Source organism: Leptopilina boulardi, unplaced genomic scaffold, assembly GCF_019393585.1.
Source record: "Leptopilina boulardi isolate dan_hultmark-lab unplaced genomic scaffold, ZJU_Lbou_2.1 LbouV2_169, whole genome shotgun sequence".
Lineage (NCBI taxonomy): Eukaryota > Metazoa > Arthropoda > Insecta > Hymenoptera > Figitidae > Leptopilina > Leptopilina boulardi.
In genome coordinates this window covers 2,268,806-2,286,058 of record NW_026137717.1, presented here as the reverse complement: position 1 = coordinate 2,286,058, position 17,253 = coordinate 2,268,806, and the positions used below count along the sequence as shown (strand labels likewise).

At 27.9% G+C, this 17,253-nt stretch overlaps 1 protein-coding gene across 23 annotated transcripts in view; it reads left to right on the top strand.

Annotated features, from left to right (window-relative positions):
- Positions 1-2,756: 2,756 nt before the first annotated feature.
- Positions 2,757-17,253, top strand: part of LOC127277465 (myosin heavy chain, muscle) — a 35,810-nt gene continuing 21,313 nt past the window's right edge. For 6 of the 23 annotated variants that reach the window (XM_051298603.1, XM_051298613.1, XM_051298597.1 and 3 more), the window contains exons 1-8: positions 2,759-2,856; positions 5,314-5,792; positions 10,694-10,837; positions 11,856-12,012; positions 13,007-13,233; positions 13,318-13,381; positions 13,974-14,072; positions 15,025-15,128. In XM_051298603.1, coding sequence (XP_051154560.1) covers positions 5,586-5,792; positions 10,694-10,837; positions 11,856-12,012; positions 13,007-13,233; positions 13,318-13,381; positions 13,974-14,072; positions 15,025-15,128 — 1,002 coding nt within the window. In that variant the 5' untranslated portion in view covers positions 2,759-2,856; positions 5,314-5,585. Of the gene's footprint in view, positions 2,857-5,313; positions 5,793-10,693; positions 10,838-11,855; positions 12,013-13,006; positions 13,234-13,317; positions 13,382-13,973; positions 14,073-14,436; positions 14,541-15,024; positions 15,129-17,253 lie in introns of all 23 variants that reach the window. The other 17 variants (XM_051298604.1, XM_051298619.1, XM_051298599.1 and 14 more) reach the window with 7 other exon arrangements.

Here is a 17,253-nt window from a genome sequence, read left to right as displayed (position 1 = left end):
ATTGATGTCCAATTCATAGCATTTGATCATATTTAATTTATATTTGAAAAATTTGCCAATAGAATTAATAATTTCTTGTGTCACTTGACTCGATGACAATATTCTTTCAATTTCCAAGTTATTTTTTTCCTAAAAAAAGGAAAAAAAATAAAATTAATTTTTTTTTAAAAATTAATAAATACCAGTAAAATAGAAAAATTTCCTTACCTCATTTTTTATTTTTATACTTCTTGTATTGCGAAATTGATCTTTTAAATTTTTTTCATTATACTGACAAGATGATAAAAAAATGCAACTAATACTTAAAATTAAAATGACACAAAAAATTTTCATTTTAAATATATAAATACAATTATTATTAAATAAAACAAATTGTTACTATTATTATTTTTTAAACAAATTTATAGAAATATAACAATTATTACAATATTAAAATGAGAAAACTAATTTTAAGATATACTTGTTCTTTTTGAGAATTTTTAACAAATGACATTTTTTTGAACACATTTATTGGTAGATTTTTTTATTATAATAAACTTCACAAGAAAACTATTTTTTTCTTATCTAAAAACAAATACAAAACCATAATAAAGGTAAACAAAATTTTGTATATTCTATAAAAAAAAAAAATTCAAATACTTAATTTTAAAACATCATCAAGTGTCAATTAGCATTTGGATTAAGCAATATTTAAAATTTAAACTTGAAAAAATACAACAAAATAGTATGCTAATTATTTGTATCATAAGAAAAAATTTTTTACTTAACCTCAAACGCTATTTAAATGTGATTCAAAACATTGTATCATGTATTTATATTAAAAAACATTATCATAAAACAAATATTTAAAACTAATTAAAATTCATCTGAATTACACTGAAAAACTAGCCGTCTTAAAAGTGCTAATCTTCAATTTTTAATGACAATCATCAATTTTTTTGATTATTTTCAATTTTTATGATAATTCTCAATTTTGTATGGTAGTTCTCAATTTGGTATAATAATCCTCAATTTTTGAATGTCAATCCGCAATTTTTATGAGATTTAATATATTCTGTACACTGGATATCAAATTATTATAATAATTCTCAATTTCTAATTAAAATCTTCAACTTCTATGATAATCATCAATTTGTATGAAAATAATTCATTTTTATACTGATCCTCAATTTTTAAAGACAATCATCAATATTTATAATAATTCTCAATATTGTATGATAATCATCAATTTGTATGATGATAATAAACTTTTATACTCATCAAAAATTTTTATGATAATCCTCAATTTTAATGCCGAATATTATTTATTATGATAATCATCAAATTTTATGAAAATACTGAATTTTGTATGTTAATTCTAAATTATGTATGATAATCCACTATATTTATGAGATTTAATATATTCTATAATGGATATCAATTTCTTATGATAATTCTCAAATTCTAATTGTAATTTTTAATTTCTATGATACTCATCAATTTCCATGATATTTCTCATTTTTGTATGATAATCCTCAATTTTTATGCTGATTCTTATTTATTGTGATAATCGACAATTTTTATGATAATTCTCAATTTTGTATGATAATCCTCAATTTGTATGATGGTAATTCATTTTTATACAAATCCTCAATATTATATGACAATTCTTAATTTTTTATGATAATGTACTAATCATCAATTTTTATGATAACCCTCATTTTTTATACTGATTCTTATTTATTGTGATAGTCATCAATTTTTATGATAATTCTCAATTTTTTATGATAAACTTCAATTTTTATGGTAATTCTTAATTGTGTATGATAATCCTCAATTTGTATTATAGTAATTAATTTTTATACTAATCCTCAATTTTTGATGATAATTCTCAATTTTTATGATAATTCCCAATTTTGTATGATAATTCTCAATTTTGTAAGATAATTTATAATTTTTATGAGATTTAATATATTCTATAATGGATATCAAATTATTATAATAATTCTTAATGTCTACATATAATGTTTAATTTCAATGATATTTCTCAGTTTTGTATGTTGATCCTCAATTTTTTATGTTAATAATTCATTTTTATACTAATCCTTATTTTTTAATGAAAATCATCAATTTTTATAGTAATTCATAATTTTGTATGATAATCCTCAATTTGTATGATGATAAAAATTTTTTATACTAATCATCAATTTTTTATGATAATCCTCAATTTTTACAATTATTCTTCATTTTGTATGATAGTCCTCAATTTTTCTAATAATTTTTGATTTTGTATGATAATTCTCAATTTTTTTATGATAATCATTTATTTTTATGCTGATTCTTATTTATTATGATAATTATTACATTCTTTAGGGCAAAAATGTGTGATTCTGTGGATTTTTCTGGAAAAGTAAAATTGAGTGTGATAAGTCGGTGGAGAGGGGGGGGGGATAAATTTTTGAGAAAAAAGAGGAGAATAAAGGAACATTGGAGGAGGAAGAAAAGAATATGGAGAGGGGAAAGTGGTGGAGGAAGAGCCACCAAGAAGGTTGATGAGGAAGGCTCCTCTCGATGATTCTGTTTTTCCTCTTGAAAGTCTATTTTCATCTCTCTTTCTCTCTTTCTCTCTCTCTTTTTCTGTCGCTCCCTTTCTGAAAACGCTACTCCTCATAGCATTTTGGTGATCGTACGCGCACCCTCTTGTCACAATTTTGGTATCATCTCCACCTAAAAAGGTAGATTGGCCCAGTAACTAACGAGCGCTCTGATTGGTTGACGCCACAAGCCAATCATTTTTCTTGTTACATGCTAGGATCACGTTGCACGCGCTTATATTGAGAGCCTTTGCTACAATCCCTGACAGAACGGCTCTCTAACGTAAGTCCTTCACGTCGGTTGTTTTTTTAAAAAAAAAATTAAAAAAAAAAAAAATTTTCCATTTTCTTTTTTTTCTTTTTTATTTATTATAAAGAAAAGAAGAATTTTTTTTAAATTTCTTTTTTCACTAATATAAATATATATATATATATATATATATTTTTTTTTTTTTGTTATTATTAAATGAGAAATGGAAATTTTGTTGCAACGTGCGAGAACAAGGAACGAAACCGTCGGAGGGAGGGGGAGAAAAAAAAAGTGTTGAATTTTTTAATTTTCTGCAAAAAAAAAAAAAAAACAAAGTGCAGTTATTTTGTGGTGATGATCGACAAATAAAAAAAAAAGTGCACGATTTCTGACAAATATTAATTATTGTTGGAATAGTGAATATATATTTTTTTCAACATTTTTTTTTTCATTGGTGTGTGATTCGATCCCACAATTATTTGTGACACAAGGATTACGAAAAAATAGTGTTTCTTCGTATATATTGTGATGAAAAACTTTTGATATTTTATTTATTAATTTTTTTTTTTGGGTGACTTTTTGGATTTTTAACCAGACAGTACAAAAGTTTTGAGGATTAACAGCTTTTGTAAATTATTTTTTTTTATTTTGTAAAATATTTTAAAAATTGAGAAATTTTTTTTTTTATTTACATAGTAACTGTTTATTTATTATCATAAACATCAGGATTACAACTATAATAGTTTATACGATTTATTTATTTCATTATTGTTTTTATGATAATTGGCATATACAGTTTAATGATTTTTATAATTGAATTTGATATTTTTATAATAATAATAATAAATTAATTTCAATCGTAAAAATAAGTTAAAATTACATTTATAATAATCGATAACGATGATATGATGATTGAAGACAATCATCAATTTTTATGATTCTTAATTTTTATGATAGTTCTCAGTTTCTATGATAATCATCAACTTTTATGATGGTATTAAATTTATGTAATTTAAAATTTTTATGTAAATCCTCAATTTTTAAAATTCTCAATTTTTATGATAATCGTCAATTTTTATGATAATCCTCAATTTTTATGATTCTTTATTTTTATGATAGTTCTCAGTTTTATGATTCTTAATTTTTATGATAGTTCTCAATTTCTATGATAATTCTCTGTTTTTATGATAATCGTCAATTTTTATGACAAACATTAATTATAATTATTTTGTGGTCTTAAATTTATATGATAATCGTAAATTTTTATAAGAAACCTCAATTTTTTTATTATCATTAATTTTTATATTAAACTTTATATAATTATTTATACTAAATCTTCATTTTTTTAATGTAACTTATAAAATTCTATAATTTTTTAATTTTTATAATGAATCTCAATTTTTGATGAGAATCCTCAATTTTTCCGATATTTATCAATTACTGTGATAATAGTTAATTTTTACGTTAATTTTTAATTTCCATGATCTGTTACTATGATAATCATAAATTATTATGTTAATCCTCAATTTGTATGATAATCATCAATTTTGATGATAATTCTCAATATTTTATGTTAATCAACCATTTTTATTATAATTATCAAATCACTGTAATATTTATCAAATTATTATTATAATCCTCAATTTTTATGTTGATTCTCAATTTTGATGATGAGTCCTCAATTTTTCTGATATTCATCAATTACTGTGATATTCATTAATTTTTATGTTGATTTTCAATTCTGATGGTATTTATTTTTTGTTACTATGATAATCATAAATTTTTTTTTATATTCCCCAATTTGTATGATAATCATCCATTTTTATAATATTTAAATTTTTTCAAATATTAATCATCAATTTTTATGATAATCCTCAATTTGTATGATAATCATCAATTTTTTATGATAATCCTCAATTTGTATGATAATCATCAATTTTTATATTTTAATTTTTTTAAATGTTTATCATCAATTTCTATGATAATTCTCAATTTGTATGATAATCATCAATTTTTATAATATTTTAATGTTTTTAATGCTAATTCTCAATTTTTTATGATAATCCACAATTTTTATTAGAATTGTCAACATTTATAGTAGCTATCAATTTATTATGATAATTCTCAATTTTTCTGATGATTCCTAATTTTTTTATGATGATTCTCAATTTTTTATGTTGTTTCTCCAATTTTCATGATATTCTCTTGTTTTTTTTTTAACGAAAAATAAAAAATTGAAAAAAAAAGAAGGAGGAAAAATTGTGAAATATTTTCTTTGGGACGACACTCCTGCAATGAGGAAGGGGTTTGGGAAGGGGGTTAATTGTGGCGTTTTCGATACCTCGTTCTCCACGTTGCACGACGTTGACCTCCCCCCCACCTCATCGACTAAAATACTCTTTTTTTAAAGAGTAGTGGGGAGGTGGAGGAGTGAGAATTAAAAGACACATATATATGTATATATATATATGTATGTGAATTTGTCGACAGGGCCGCCCAGATCGTGCCGCCAGAAGTAGTCCGTCCGCCGCCGAAGCAAGAAGAAAAACGAAAAAAGAAGAAGAAAAGAAAATAAAGGAATACGTACGAAATATTTTTTGGGGAAAACGACAAGTTACATGCAATAAATATATATATATTTTTTTTTGTAAATCAATAAATAGTGGAAAAAGGACATTGTGAACACACTGAAGAAAATTCAAGGACATTTAATAAAAAAAAAAATTGTGTTTAAAAAAAAAGTAAAGGAAATATAAATCAAGATGCCGAGGCCAGTAGTACAGGAGGGAGAGGATCCCGATCCAACTCCATATCTTTTTGTTTCACTTGAACAGAAGAGAATTGATCAAAGTAAGCCCTATGATGGTAAAAAAGCTTGCTGGGTACCCGATGAAAAGGAAGGCTATCTTCTTGGTGAAATTAAGGCCACCAAGGGCGATTTGGTTTCCGTCACTTTGCCTGGCGGCGAGGTATGTATTTACAATTTTTTTTCTTATTGAAAAATAGTTTTTTTTAAAAAATATTTTTTGCTTCTTTTTTAAGAATTTTATTTCCCTCTTATCTTACTCCATTGAAAAATTTCTTTAATATTTAGTTTTATTGATTTTGTTTAGTACAATTGGCATTACTCATCTTCCCTTATTTTTTTGGAGACTTTTTTTAAAATTTATATTTCTCACCTTCCGTTTTTTTATTTTTGTTTAATTATTGGATTGTTTCCCTCTTCTTTTTGGAATTTTACTTTTTTTCTCTTTTCTTTTTTTTTAATTTCTCCTTTCCTTTTTCTTATATCTCCTCCATTACTGTTTCGTTGATTTCCATTCGTCAATAAGAATTTGTTCTTCCTCTCCCCTTTTCCTTTTTTCCCTTTGCCCCTATTCCCTCTCCTTTTGGAAAATTTTTTATTTCTTCCTTCCGTCTGCAAAAATTCCCGTGGTTATTTTTTATTCCTCCTTTAAATTTTTTATTGCTCCTCTTCCCTTTTTTTATTGCTCCTTTTCCTTTTTTATTGCTTCTCTTCCTTTTTTCATTGGTCCTCTTCCTTTTTTCATTCCTCCTCTTCCTTTTCTTTCATTGCTCCTCCTCCTTTTTTTAAGGACTCTCTTATTTCCTTTTTACCATTTCAAAGACCCTTTTAGTATTTATTTATTTTTCCTTCCTCCTTTAGAATTTTGATTCCTCCTCTTCCCTTATCCCTTTTCTTCAATTATTAGTTTAATTCCCTTTATTTTTTTTAGTATTCCCGTTGCTCCTCGTCCCTATCCTTTTTTTATCCAATTTTTATTCTTGTTTTATCCTTTTTAATCCTTTTTCACCCTTTTTTATTCCTTTTTTAAATCCTTTTTTTATCTTTTTTTTTAATCCTTTTTCAACTTTTGCCTTATACCTATTAAGGTCTAATTTTTTTAATTCTCTAAAAGACCCTTTTTTATCCTTTTAAATATCCTTTTTTTATCTATTTAAATATCCCGTTTGGTATTTTATTTCCTATCCCTTCTTTGAAATTTCCATTTCTTCCTTTCCCTTTCCCATTTTTATCAATTATTAGATTACTTCACTCTTTTCCTTTAGTATTTCCGTTGCTCTTCTTTTCCTTCGAAGAATTTTTTATTTTCCCTTTACCCTTTTATAGATCCCTTTGTTATTTAGTCATTTCCCGTTTCTCCTCTTCACTTTTTTTATTTAATGACCCATTTTTTTCAACCATTGGAACACTTTTTACTTCTTTTTTTATAAAACTGATTGCTCCTCTCCTAATTCCATTGAAAAATTAACTGAATATTTAATTATTTCCCATTATTCCTTTGAAATTCCTTTTGTTCCTCTTCCCTTATCCTTAATAATAACCTTTTTTTCATTTAAAGATCCCTTGTATTACTTCTTTAATTTTCGAACAGATAATTATTTTTTTCTCACCTTTTTTCAAATGAGGAACATTGTTTCCTCATCCTCCTACAATAAATATTCACCTTGCTTTCTTTTTTTATCTTCCTTTACAAAATTTCTTCCTCCATTAAAAATATCCTTGGTTTTTTTCTGTTTTATAAATTTCTTCTTCCATTAAAAAGGTTTTGCTTTCTTTTTTATTCCTTTATTTAATTTCTTCCTCCATTAAAAACGTTTTTCCTTCTTTTTTTCTCCCTTTATAAATTTTTTTTTCTCTCCCCTTGGATATTTGTTCCTCCATTAAAAATGTCCTTTCTTTTTTTTCTCCTTTAGAAATTTCTTCCTCCATTAAAATAGCCCTAATTTGTTTGTCTCTCCTATAAATTTCTTCCCCTAGTGAAATAGTCCTTACTTTTTGTCTAATAAAAAATTCTTTCTCCATTAAAAATATCCTTCGTTTCTTTTTCTCTCCCTTTAGATATTTCTTCCTCCATTAAAATTGTTTTTTCTCTCCTAGAAATTTCTTCCTCCATTAAATTAGCCTTCTGCTTTTCGCTCTCCCTTGAAATATTTCTTTCTCCATTAAAATTGACTTTTTCTCTTCTAGAAATTTCTTCCTCTATTAAAATTGTCTTTACATTTTTCTCTCCCCTAGAAATTTCTTCCTCCATTAAAAATGTCCATCCTTATTCCCTCCCCTAGAAATTTCTTTCTCCATTAAATTATTCCTTAATTTTTTTCTCCCTTAGAAATGTTTTTCTCCATTAAAATTTTCCTTACTTTTTTCCTTCCCTAAATATTTCTTCCTCCATTAAATTTTTTCTCGATTTTCTTCCCTCTCTATAAATTTCTTCCTCCATTGAATTGTCCCTTCTTTTTCTTTCCCTCTCTTTAGAAATTATTTTTTAGTTTTTTTTTTTAATCTCCCTTTAAATTTCTCCTCCTCAGTGAGTTAATTTTTAACAGAAGTCCATAAATCGATTTACAATTAAAAAAATGAAAATTAAAAAATAACAATCAAATTTTCCAATGGAGTAAATTGAGAAGAAACGAAAATTAAAAAAAAGAAGTAAAAAATAAAAAATCCTATTGTTTAGAGATTCCTTTAAAAAAAATAGCGGGTGGGTTGATGAGGAGAATTCAGGGACGGAAGAGTGTCTAAAAGAGGCAAACTGTTTAGCGATATATATTTTCACTAAAAAGACTTGCACTATATATATAAATTTAAGCAAAAAGGTAGGGTGACGCCGGGGCGTCGGCGTAAAACCACCACACAACCATCTCATACCGTATCGGGTCGCTCTGACTCTATTTCAAGAACAGAATAGCACCTTCATGTAGACACCGACGACCCTCTCTCTCTCTTTTGGCCTCTCTCTGACCATACGTAGACACATACAAAAACGTTAAGGAAATGGAATAAGAGAATTACCCTCCCCCCTCCATCCCTCTCTCTTTCTTCATTCATGATCGTATCAAATTTTGACAAATGAAATTTAAAACCTTCCTCTTTCATGTGAAAAATAAATTTTGACCCAATTCTTCTAATCTTCAATTTTTTTTCAATAAACAATTTCCAGTAAATTACAAAAAAAAAAATTTTTTTAAATCCTTTCAAATTTTTTCATAAATATAAATTCTAAGCATTGCATTTTTTTTTTTTTTGAGAATAAGGGAATTTTTTTTTAACCCTCGCATTATTTTTGAATTTGGAATTATTTTTAGATGGAGCTAAAAAAGCAGAGAATGTAGTTTGGGCAGGGGGGGGGAGAAGAAGCGAACTTGTTGGTTTAAATAGATTACGTAATGAGGTTCAGCAAACCCTCTTCTCATTTTTCGTCGTCTTCTTCTTCTTCGTCACTGAAGCCCAAAACGCTATTGTTAGACATTCTAGCGACTTGGAAGTTACCGGGGGCTTTTAATAATAAAACGAAACGCCACATTTCGAAACGCGGGTCAATGGTAATTTTAGAACGAACGCAAGAAGAGTCGAAGAATGGGAGAAAGAGAACACATGATACTAAAGGAAGAGAGAGAGAGAGAGAGAGAAACAGTGTAAATACCAAACGACACTTTCTGATGCAACCGGCGCGAGGGAGACATGAAATCTTCTTCTTTTTTCCTTCCCCCACCTCTTTTTTTTTTTTTGTTTAACTATTTAGCAAAACATGTGGCTGTTTCGTAACTTTGGCAAATTCCATTTTCCCCTTTAAAAACCTGTTGATATTTTACATTTTTATTTCTTTTCAATGTGGATAAAATTAGACATTTGGGCGAAATAATTTTTAATTTCTTTCAATTTTTTTTTTTTTTTGTAAATAATAAATTAATTTATGAGAAAATAATAATAATTAGAAATGGCGACAGCAATGAAAAAGATTTTTACAAAATGGTTGCAGTGGTGGGATAGATTTTTATCAAATGGTGACAGCGGTGGGAATGATTTTTTACTAAATGGTGGCAGCGGTGGGATAAATTTTTAGCAAAAGGTGACAGCGGTGGGAAAATTTTTTATTAATTAGCTATTTATAATTTAATAAATACTTAAAAAAAAATTTTTTTTTACCTATTAAGACCCTTTAAATAAAGATAATTGGCGTAAATATCAACAGTTTCCGTAAATAACGTTAAACTACGTAAATAGAGATAAATATACGTAACTCTGAGTAAAAGAATTTCCATACATTTTGTACACATTTCTTTAATTCACAAAAAATATACTTTATATTGGTAAATATGCGTAACTTTACGTAAATATACGTATCTGTTTGTAAACATGCGTAAATATACGTAATTTTACCTAAATATATATTTATTATATATTTCATGTGCCTAAATATATTTAAATATTTGTAAATATACGTAAAAATGCGTAAATATACATAACTTTATATAAATATAAATTTATTATATTTTTAAAATGCGTAAATATATGTAAATATTAGAAATTATATGTAAATATGCGTAAATCTTCGCAAATATACGTAATTTTGCGTAAAATACAAAATTTTACATAAAACACAGAATTTTGCATAAAATACATAATTCTGCATAAAATACAACATTTTTTGTCAAATGGATAATTTTTGCATATAAGTAAGTTTATCTCTTAAAAAAATCATAAAAACAGTAAAGTTTACTAAATATTTCAATAAAATTTTTATATATAATTTTGGAGGCAAAAAAAAAAAAAACAAAAAAAATAAAAACATTAAAATTTACACAAACATGAAAAACATGCAGTTTAGAAACTTCAGAAAGGATCAGCTGTCACAAGTGAATCCGCCAAAATTTGAAAAATCCGAAGATTTAGCCCATTTGACATATCTTAATGAGGCGTCTGTTCTACACAATTTGAAACAACGTTATTACAACAAAATGATTTATGTGAGTGAAAATTTTATTTTTTCATGATAATGACTAATTTTTTTTTCTTTTTTTTCCCCTTTTTTTTTCTTTTTTTTTTCTTTGAATCAAAATTTAGACCAAGGACTTTAAGAAGGATCTTTTGCAACAAGTGAATCCACCCAAGTATGAGAAGGCAGAGGATATGTCCAATTTGACTTATTTGAATGATGCCTCAGTACTGCACAACTTGAAACAACGTTACTACTTTAAGCTTATCTACGTAAGAGACTTTAAGAGGATGGATCGTCAAAAAAAAATTTTTCATTGTGTTTTCTGAAAATTTTGTTGTTGTTGTTGTTGTTGTTTTTCTTTAAAATTCTCATTCCAAAAAAAAAAAATGATTGATAAAAAAATGCTATTACGTATAATCCATCATTATTTGCTTTGTTCTATTGATTTTTAAAGTACTTTTTAAAATTATAATTTTGGCAAATTTTAATTTAAAAAATGTTCTTTTGTATAAAGAAAAATTTCTTTAAAAAAAAAATTGTTCTGTTTCAAAAAAAATTATTAAAAAAAAAAAAAAATTGCAAAATGAACAAAGAATTTGGCATGAGGAATTTTTAGCATCCATTTGTTTTTTTTTCTAGCCTGATGTCGAGGTGTTGGGATAGCAGACCTGTCCAACTATCTCTCGTGTGATTATTTCAGATTGCTGTTCAATTTTTTTTTTTTTAATTTTATTAATTATTATTATCAAAAAAAGGATTTTTTCTTTATATGATAAATATTCTTTTCTTAAAATTCATTCTAAATCGCGTAAAGACAAAATCCTTCTTAAATTTTACATATATATATATATATATATATATATATATATATATATATATATATATATATATGTATTTTGTGTTTTTTTATATCACTAATGAATTTTTGGTGTTGTCCCAGCAAAAACTCGTAAAGAACACGAGAAATTTTGCTGTAAAAAAAAATATATTGTTTTGAAAAAATTTTGACGAAAAGAAAATTGGCATACAAAAAACATGAAAATTATCAATTTTTCAAAAAAATTTTTAATATTTTGTATCAATTGGACAATTTTTTTTTTCTTTTCGTCAAAAATCTTTTGACAAAGAGCTGCAGACCGGCTCTTATTGTCATTGTAGTTGTTGTTGTAGTTGTTATTTATTTTATTAATTTTTTACTGTTATTGTTGATGTTGTTGATAAAGATTGTTTCATCAAATAAACATTGAAAATAAAAAAAAGAAATTAATCAATTGAAAAATTTTACAGACCTATTCTGGCCTGTTTTGTGTGGCCATCAATCCCTACAAGAGATTCCCCGTCTATACTGGACGTTGTGCCAAGATGTACCGTGGCAAGAGGCGTAGTGAAGTGCCACCTCACATTTTCGCCATTTCTGATGGTGCCTATGTTAACATGTTGACGAGTAAGTTCTATTTTTCGCAAAAAAAAAAAAATTTTAAAAAGACAAAAAAAAATTACAAATAGAAACAAAAAAAATTTTGTAAAAATAATTTTTCAATTAAGGAACAAGAAAAGAAAGAGAAAAAGGTTTCCTTTTCTATGTTTCACGGGAAAGGATAAAAATTTCCCACCTATTCCTCCAATGGTGCAGAATTAGAAGGAAGTTTCCTCCTTTTCTTCCAATGGAGAAGAATTAGATGGAATTTTCCTCCTATTCCTCCAATGGAGAAGAATAGGGAGGAATTTTCCCTCGTTTTCTTCCAATGGAGAAGAATGGGAAGGAATTTTCCTCCAATGGAGAAGAATAGGAAGGGATTTCCTTCCTTTTCCTCCAATGGAGAAAAATGGGATGGAATTTTCCTCCTTTTCTTTCAATGGAGGAAAATAGAAAGGGATTTCCCTACTTTTCCTCCAACGGAGAAAAATAGGAAGGAATTTTCCACCTTTTCCTTCAATGCAGGAAAATAGGAAGAAATTTTCTATCTCTTCCTCCAGTGCAGAAGAATTTAAAGGGATTTTCCTTCTCCTCCTCCAATAGAGGAGAAAGAAAATGGATTTCCCTCCTATTCCTCCAATAGAGAAGAATTAGATGGAATTTTCCTTTTATTCCTAGAATAAAAAGGGATTTCCCTTATTTTTCTCCAATTGAGGAGAATAGAAAGGAATTTTCCTTCAATAGAGGAAAACCGAAAGGGATTTTCTATCTCTTCCTTCAATAGAGGAAAGGGAGAAAAATTTCCTTCCTATTCCTCCAATGGAAAATAATAAAAAGAGATTTTTTTTTCTCTTCCTCCAATGGAGAAAAATGGAAAGGGATTTCCCTTCTCTTTCTCCAATGGAGGAAGAAGAAAAAAAAATCTCCCTTTCCTTCTTCATCTAAAAAAATACCATCTTTTTTACCAATATATCAAAACTCCCGGCAAAAACAAAATAATAAACTCCATTAATGTTTACAGACAGCGAAAATCAGTCTATGTTGATTACTGGTGAATCCGGAGCAGGAAAGACTGAGAACACGAAGAAGGTAATTGCGTACTTTGCCACCGTCGGTGCATCAACGAAAAAGGTTGATGAATCAGCTAAGAAGAAGGGTTCTCTTGAGGATCAGGTCGTCCAAACAAATCCCGTACTTGAAGCCTTTGGTAATGCCAAAACCGTCCGTAACGATAACTCATCTCGTTTCGTAAGTAAAAAAAAACTAATCACTTTTTTGTGTAAAAAGAGTAATTTTTTCTTGGTATTTAGTAAAACTTATTATTCCGTTTAGGGTAAATTCATCCGTATTCACTTTGGTCCTTCTGGAAAGTTGGCTGGTGCCGACATTGAGACATGTAAGTTTTTTGTTTTTGTTTGTTTTTTTTTTTTTTTTCGAGGAAATGAATAATTTTCCTCGTCCTTAAGAGTTAGGGTTTTTCTTCCTCCAATGGAGGAGATAAAAAAAAGACTCTACTTTTCTTTCTTCAGTGGATGAGAAAAGAGAAGGGATTTTCCTTCTTTTTCTCCAATGGAGGAAAATGGAAAAGGATTTTTTTTCTCTTCCTCCAGTGAAGAAGAATGAAAAGGTTTTTACTTCTCTTCCTCCAATGGTGGAGAAAAGGAAAGGGATTTTTCTTTTTGTTTATCCAATGGAGGAGAATGGGATATTCCTACTATTCATCAAGTGGAGAACAATGGAAGGAATTTTTCTTTCTCTTCCTCCAGTGGAAAAGAATAGGAAGGGTTTTCCTTTTTCTTCCTCCACTGGAAGAATAAAAAAAGGAACTCTCCTTTTTCTTCTTCAATGGAGGAGAAAAAAGAAAATACTCCTCTTCCCTTTCTCCATTCAAAATTAAAAAATCCAATTGTTCTCAAATCGAGGAGAAAAAAATTTTTCCTTTCTCAAGCGGATGAAAAAAGCCTAAAATAATTACAATTTTCTTTTAGATCTACTGGAGAAAGCTCGTGTAATTTCCCAACAAACACTCGAGCGTTCCTATCACATTTTCTACCAGATTATGTCGGGATCAGTTAAAGGCTTAAAGGGTAAGAGTAAATTTTTTTTTTCCCCCAAGAAAAATATTCAACAAAAACGGAAATAATTTCCTTCTAGTAAAATTTTAAATACACTAAATTATAATTCAAAATTATCAGTTGAATATTTTTTTTACCAATAAATTTATAAATATTCATTCCCTTTTTTCATCAATCCCAAGAAAGGTGATTTTCCCATACCTTTTATTTCTCAACAAACTCCCCCTACCCTGGACAAAAAATAGGTGTGTCAAGGATTTATGGTGCAAAAAATGATCTCAATGGAAGAGGAAGAAAGGATAAGATTCTTTAGTGTCCTTTGGAAATTTGTTTTTATTTTAATTTGTTGAGTTCCTTATTCCTTTCGTATATACAGAATTATGCTGTCTCTCAAACAACATCCAGGACTACTACTTCGTCTCCCAAGGAAAAACAACTATTCCCAATGTAGACGATGGAGAGGAATTGCAGTTGACCGACGTAAGAACCACCGCCGAACGGATATCGTGCGGGATTCTTGTTTCCCAATCATTTTTTTGGCAATGAATTTTTCTTCCTTGTTTTTTTGGATTATAAAAATATAGTCTAAAAAAAGCTTTGCTTGATTCAAAGAAGGAATTCTACTTCCTGAAGGACGTTAAACCTTGCTGTAGTTAGCATTTTTTTTTTAGTTTAACAACAGTCCAATGGAACTGTGATCAAAAAGGAATCCAAAAAGGAACAAAAAACCAATTATGACTGATACCGTTAACACCAATTTAGGTGTGATTTTTGTAATCTGTAGAAAATATTCCCTTAGAAATTGAAATAGCGAACTCGCTGTTTCTAACCATTTATAGACAAAAATGGCTCCCAATTTTTTTTTTTTACAATGAGAAGAACCCATTAAAAAAAACCACATGGAACATGGTTCATAATGGCTGACCTGCATGTTTTGTTTTTTTTTTTCATTTTATCTATACAGAGATGTGTTTGCTGTCCAACAACATTCGTGACTATTACTTTGTGTCACAAGGAAAAACCACTATTCCTGGTCTTGATGATGGCGAGGAACTTATTGTTACCGATGTAAGTGCATGTTGTTTTTTTCTGCTAGTGGGCTCTAAAAATAAAATTTTACGACAAAAAAAAAAAGTACAAACATTATAGAGAGTTCCACTAATGTTGGCCAGAATGTTGTCAACATTTTGCCAAAAAAAAAAAAAAATTTTTTGTGCTTAGTATATATATATATATGTTGTTGATTGTCTGAACTATGTTGCCGCATATTTCTTACTTTCTCTACGTCTCCATTTCTGTATTCTCTACTTCTTTTACTACATCTACAATATTATCTGCAACTATACTTTTATCTGCAACTATACTTTTATCTGCAACTATACTTTTATCAGCAACTATATTTTTATCTGTAACAATATTTTTATCTACTGCAATACTTTTATCTGTAACATTATTTTTATCTACTGCAATAGTTTTATCTGCAACAATAATTTTATCTACTGCAACAACAAAATCTTTATCTACTGCTACAACATAATCTGTATCATTTTGTTCTGCTACAACATTTGATTTATTCATTACAACACCAACAGAATTTTTATTTGATGCTGCAAAGAAATCTGTATCTTTTTATAGTGCTACAGATAAATCTATATCTTTTTGTATTGCTACAATTTAATCTGTAAATTCTTCTACTGCTACAGTTAAATCTGTAAATTTTTTTACTGGTACAATTAAATTTTGATCTTCTTTTAGTGCTTCAGATAAATATGTACCTTCTTATTCTGCAGCAGAAAAATCTGTTAATTCTTGTATACTGCTATAGTTAAATCTGCAAATTCTTGTACTGCTACAACTAAATTTTGTATTTATTTGCAGTGCTGCTATAGCTAAATCTGCAAATTCTTGTACTGCTACAACTAAATTTGAATCTTCCTGTAGTGCTACAGATAAATCTGTATCTTCTTGTACTGCTGCAGATAAATCTGTACCTTCTTGCACTGCTACAACAGCATAGTTTGTATCTTCTTCTACAGTTACAACATTATCTCTATCCAACAAATTTTATCTTCAACCAAAACTATTTTCTCAACTTTCACAACATTTTCTTTATCTTAATTCACTTCCAAAACAAAATCAAATTAAAATCTAAAACCCAATTCAAAATCTAAAAACCAAATCAAAATCTAAAACCCAAATCAAAATTCTAAAAACCAAATGAAAATCTTTATCTGCTATAGCAAAATTTTGATCCAACACAATTCCGTCCACATTTTACTGTCTCTATTTTACAACTCAAAAACATTTTCCATTTCTCTACTTCTGTTTCAGCTTCTTCAACACGATTCACTAAAAAAAAAAAAAAAAACAAATTCTTACAGCATCACTAAACACTATTTTTCTTCATTTCAGCAAATTACTTTTTTCTCTTCTATCACTATCTTTCTTCCTATTTCTTTCTTTCTTTCTTCAATTTTTTTTTCTCTTCCTAAAATAACCTAAATGAAAAACTTGATGCAAATATGAAAACCTAATTTCTGATTTTGCATCAAGTTTCACATCGCTGACCGAAATTATTTTCTTATGCCTTGCGACGCGTTGTTTTATATTTATAAACCTCCCCCCAAAACGAGTAAAATTCTGGGGAAAAATTGATGAGTTTTGAACCAAAAAAAAAAAAAAAAAAAAAGAGAAAATCCAAAAATGCCACACAGAAATGACATTCCTGAGCAACCGGATTGGTGACTACTTCTACATTAGCCAGGGTAAGACGAGAATTCCCGGTGTCAACGACGCTTCTGACATGGAAGAAACGGACGTAAGTCCATTTCTAGCTGCAGAAAGGAACACCTTGACACTCGTGTATTTTTTTTTTCCTCTTTTGGAATTTAAAATTTTTAAATATAAAATTTTGAGGAAGAAAAAAATGATTTTCTAAAAACAAAAAAAAAAAAAATGAGGAAAAAAAATTATCACGAATGATTTCGAGGATAGCTCCAAATCTCTCGCCCCCCTTCCGCACAGCTTCCTGCTATAACCATATTATACTGCATGCGGCTGTCGCTGTCGGGGGGCGGGAGAAAAAATTCGACGTACAATCTTTTTTTTTTTTTTTTATATCAGAAGATTAGGAAAAAAAATTCCCGCTCCCCGATTGGCAAAAAAAAAAAAACCCCCCCTATTTGCTTATTTT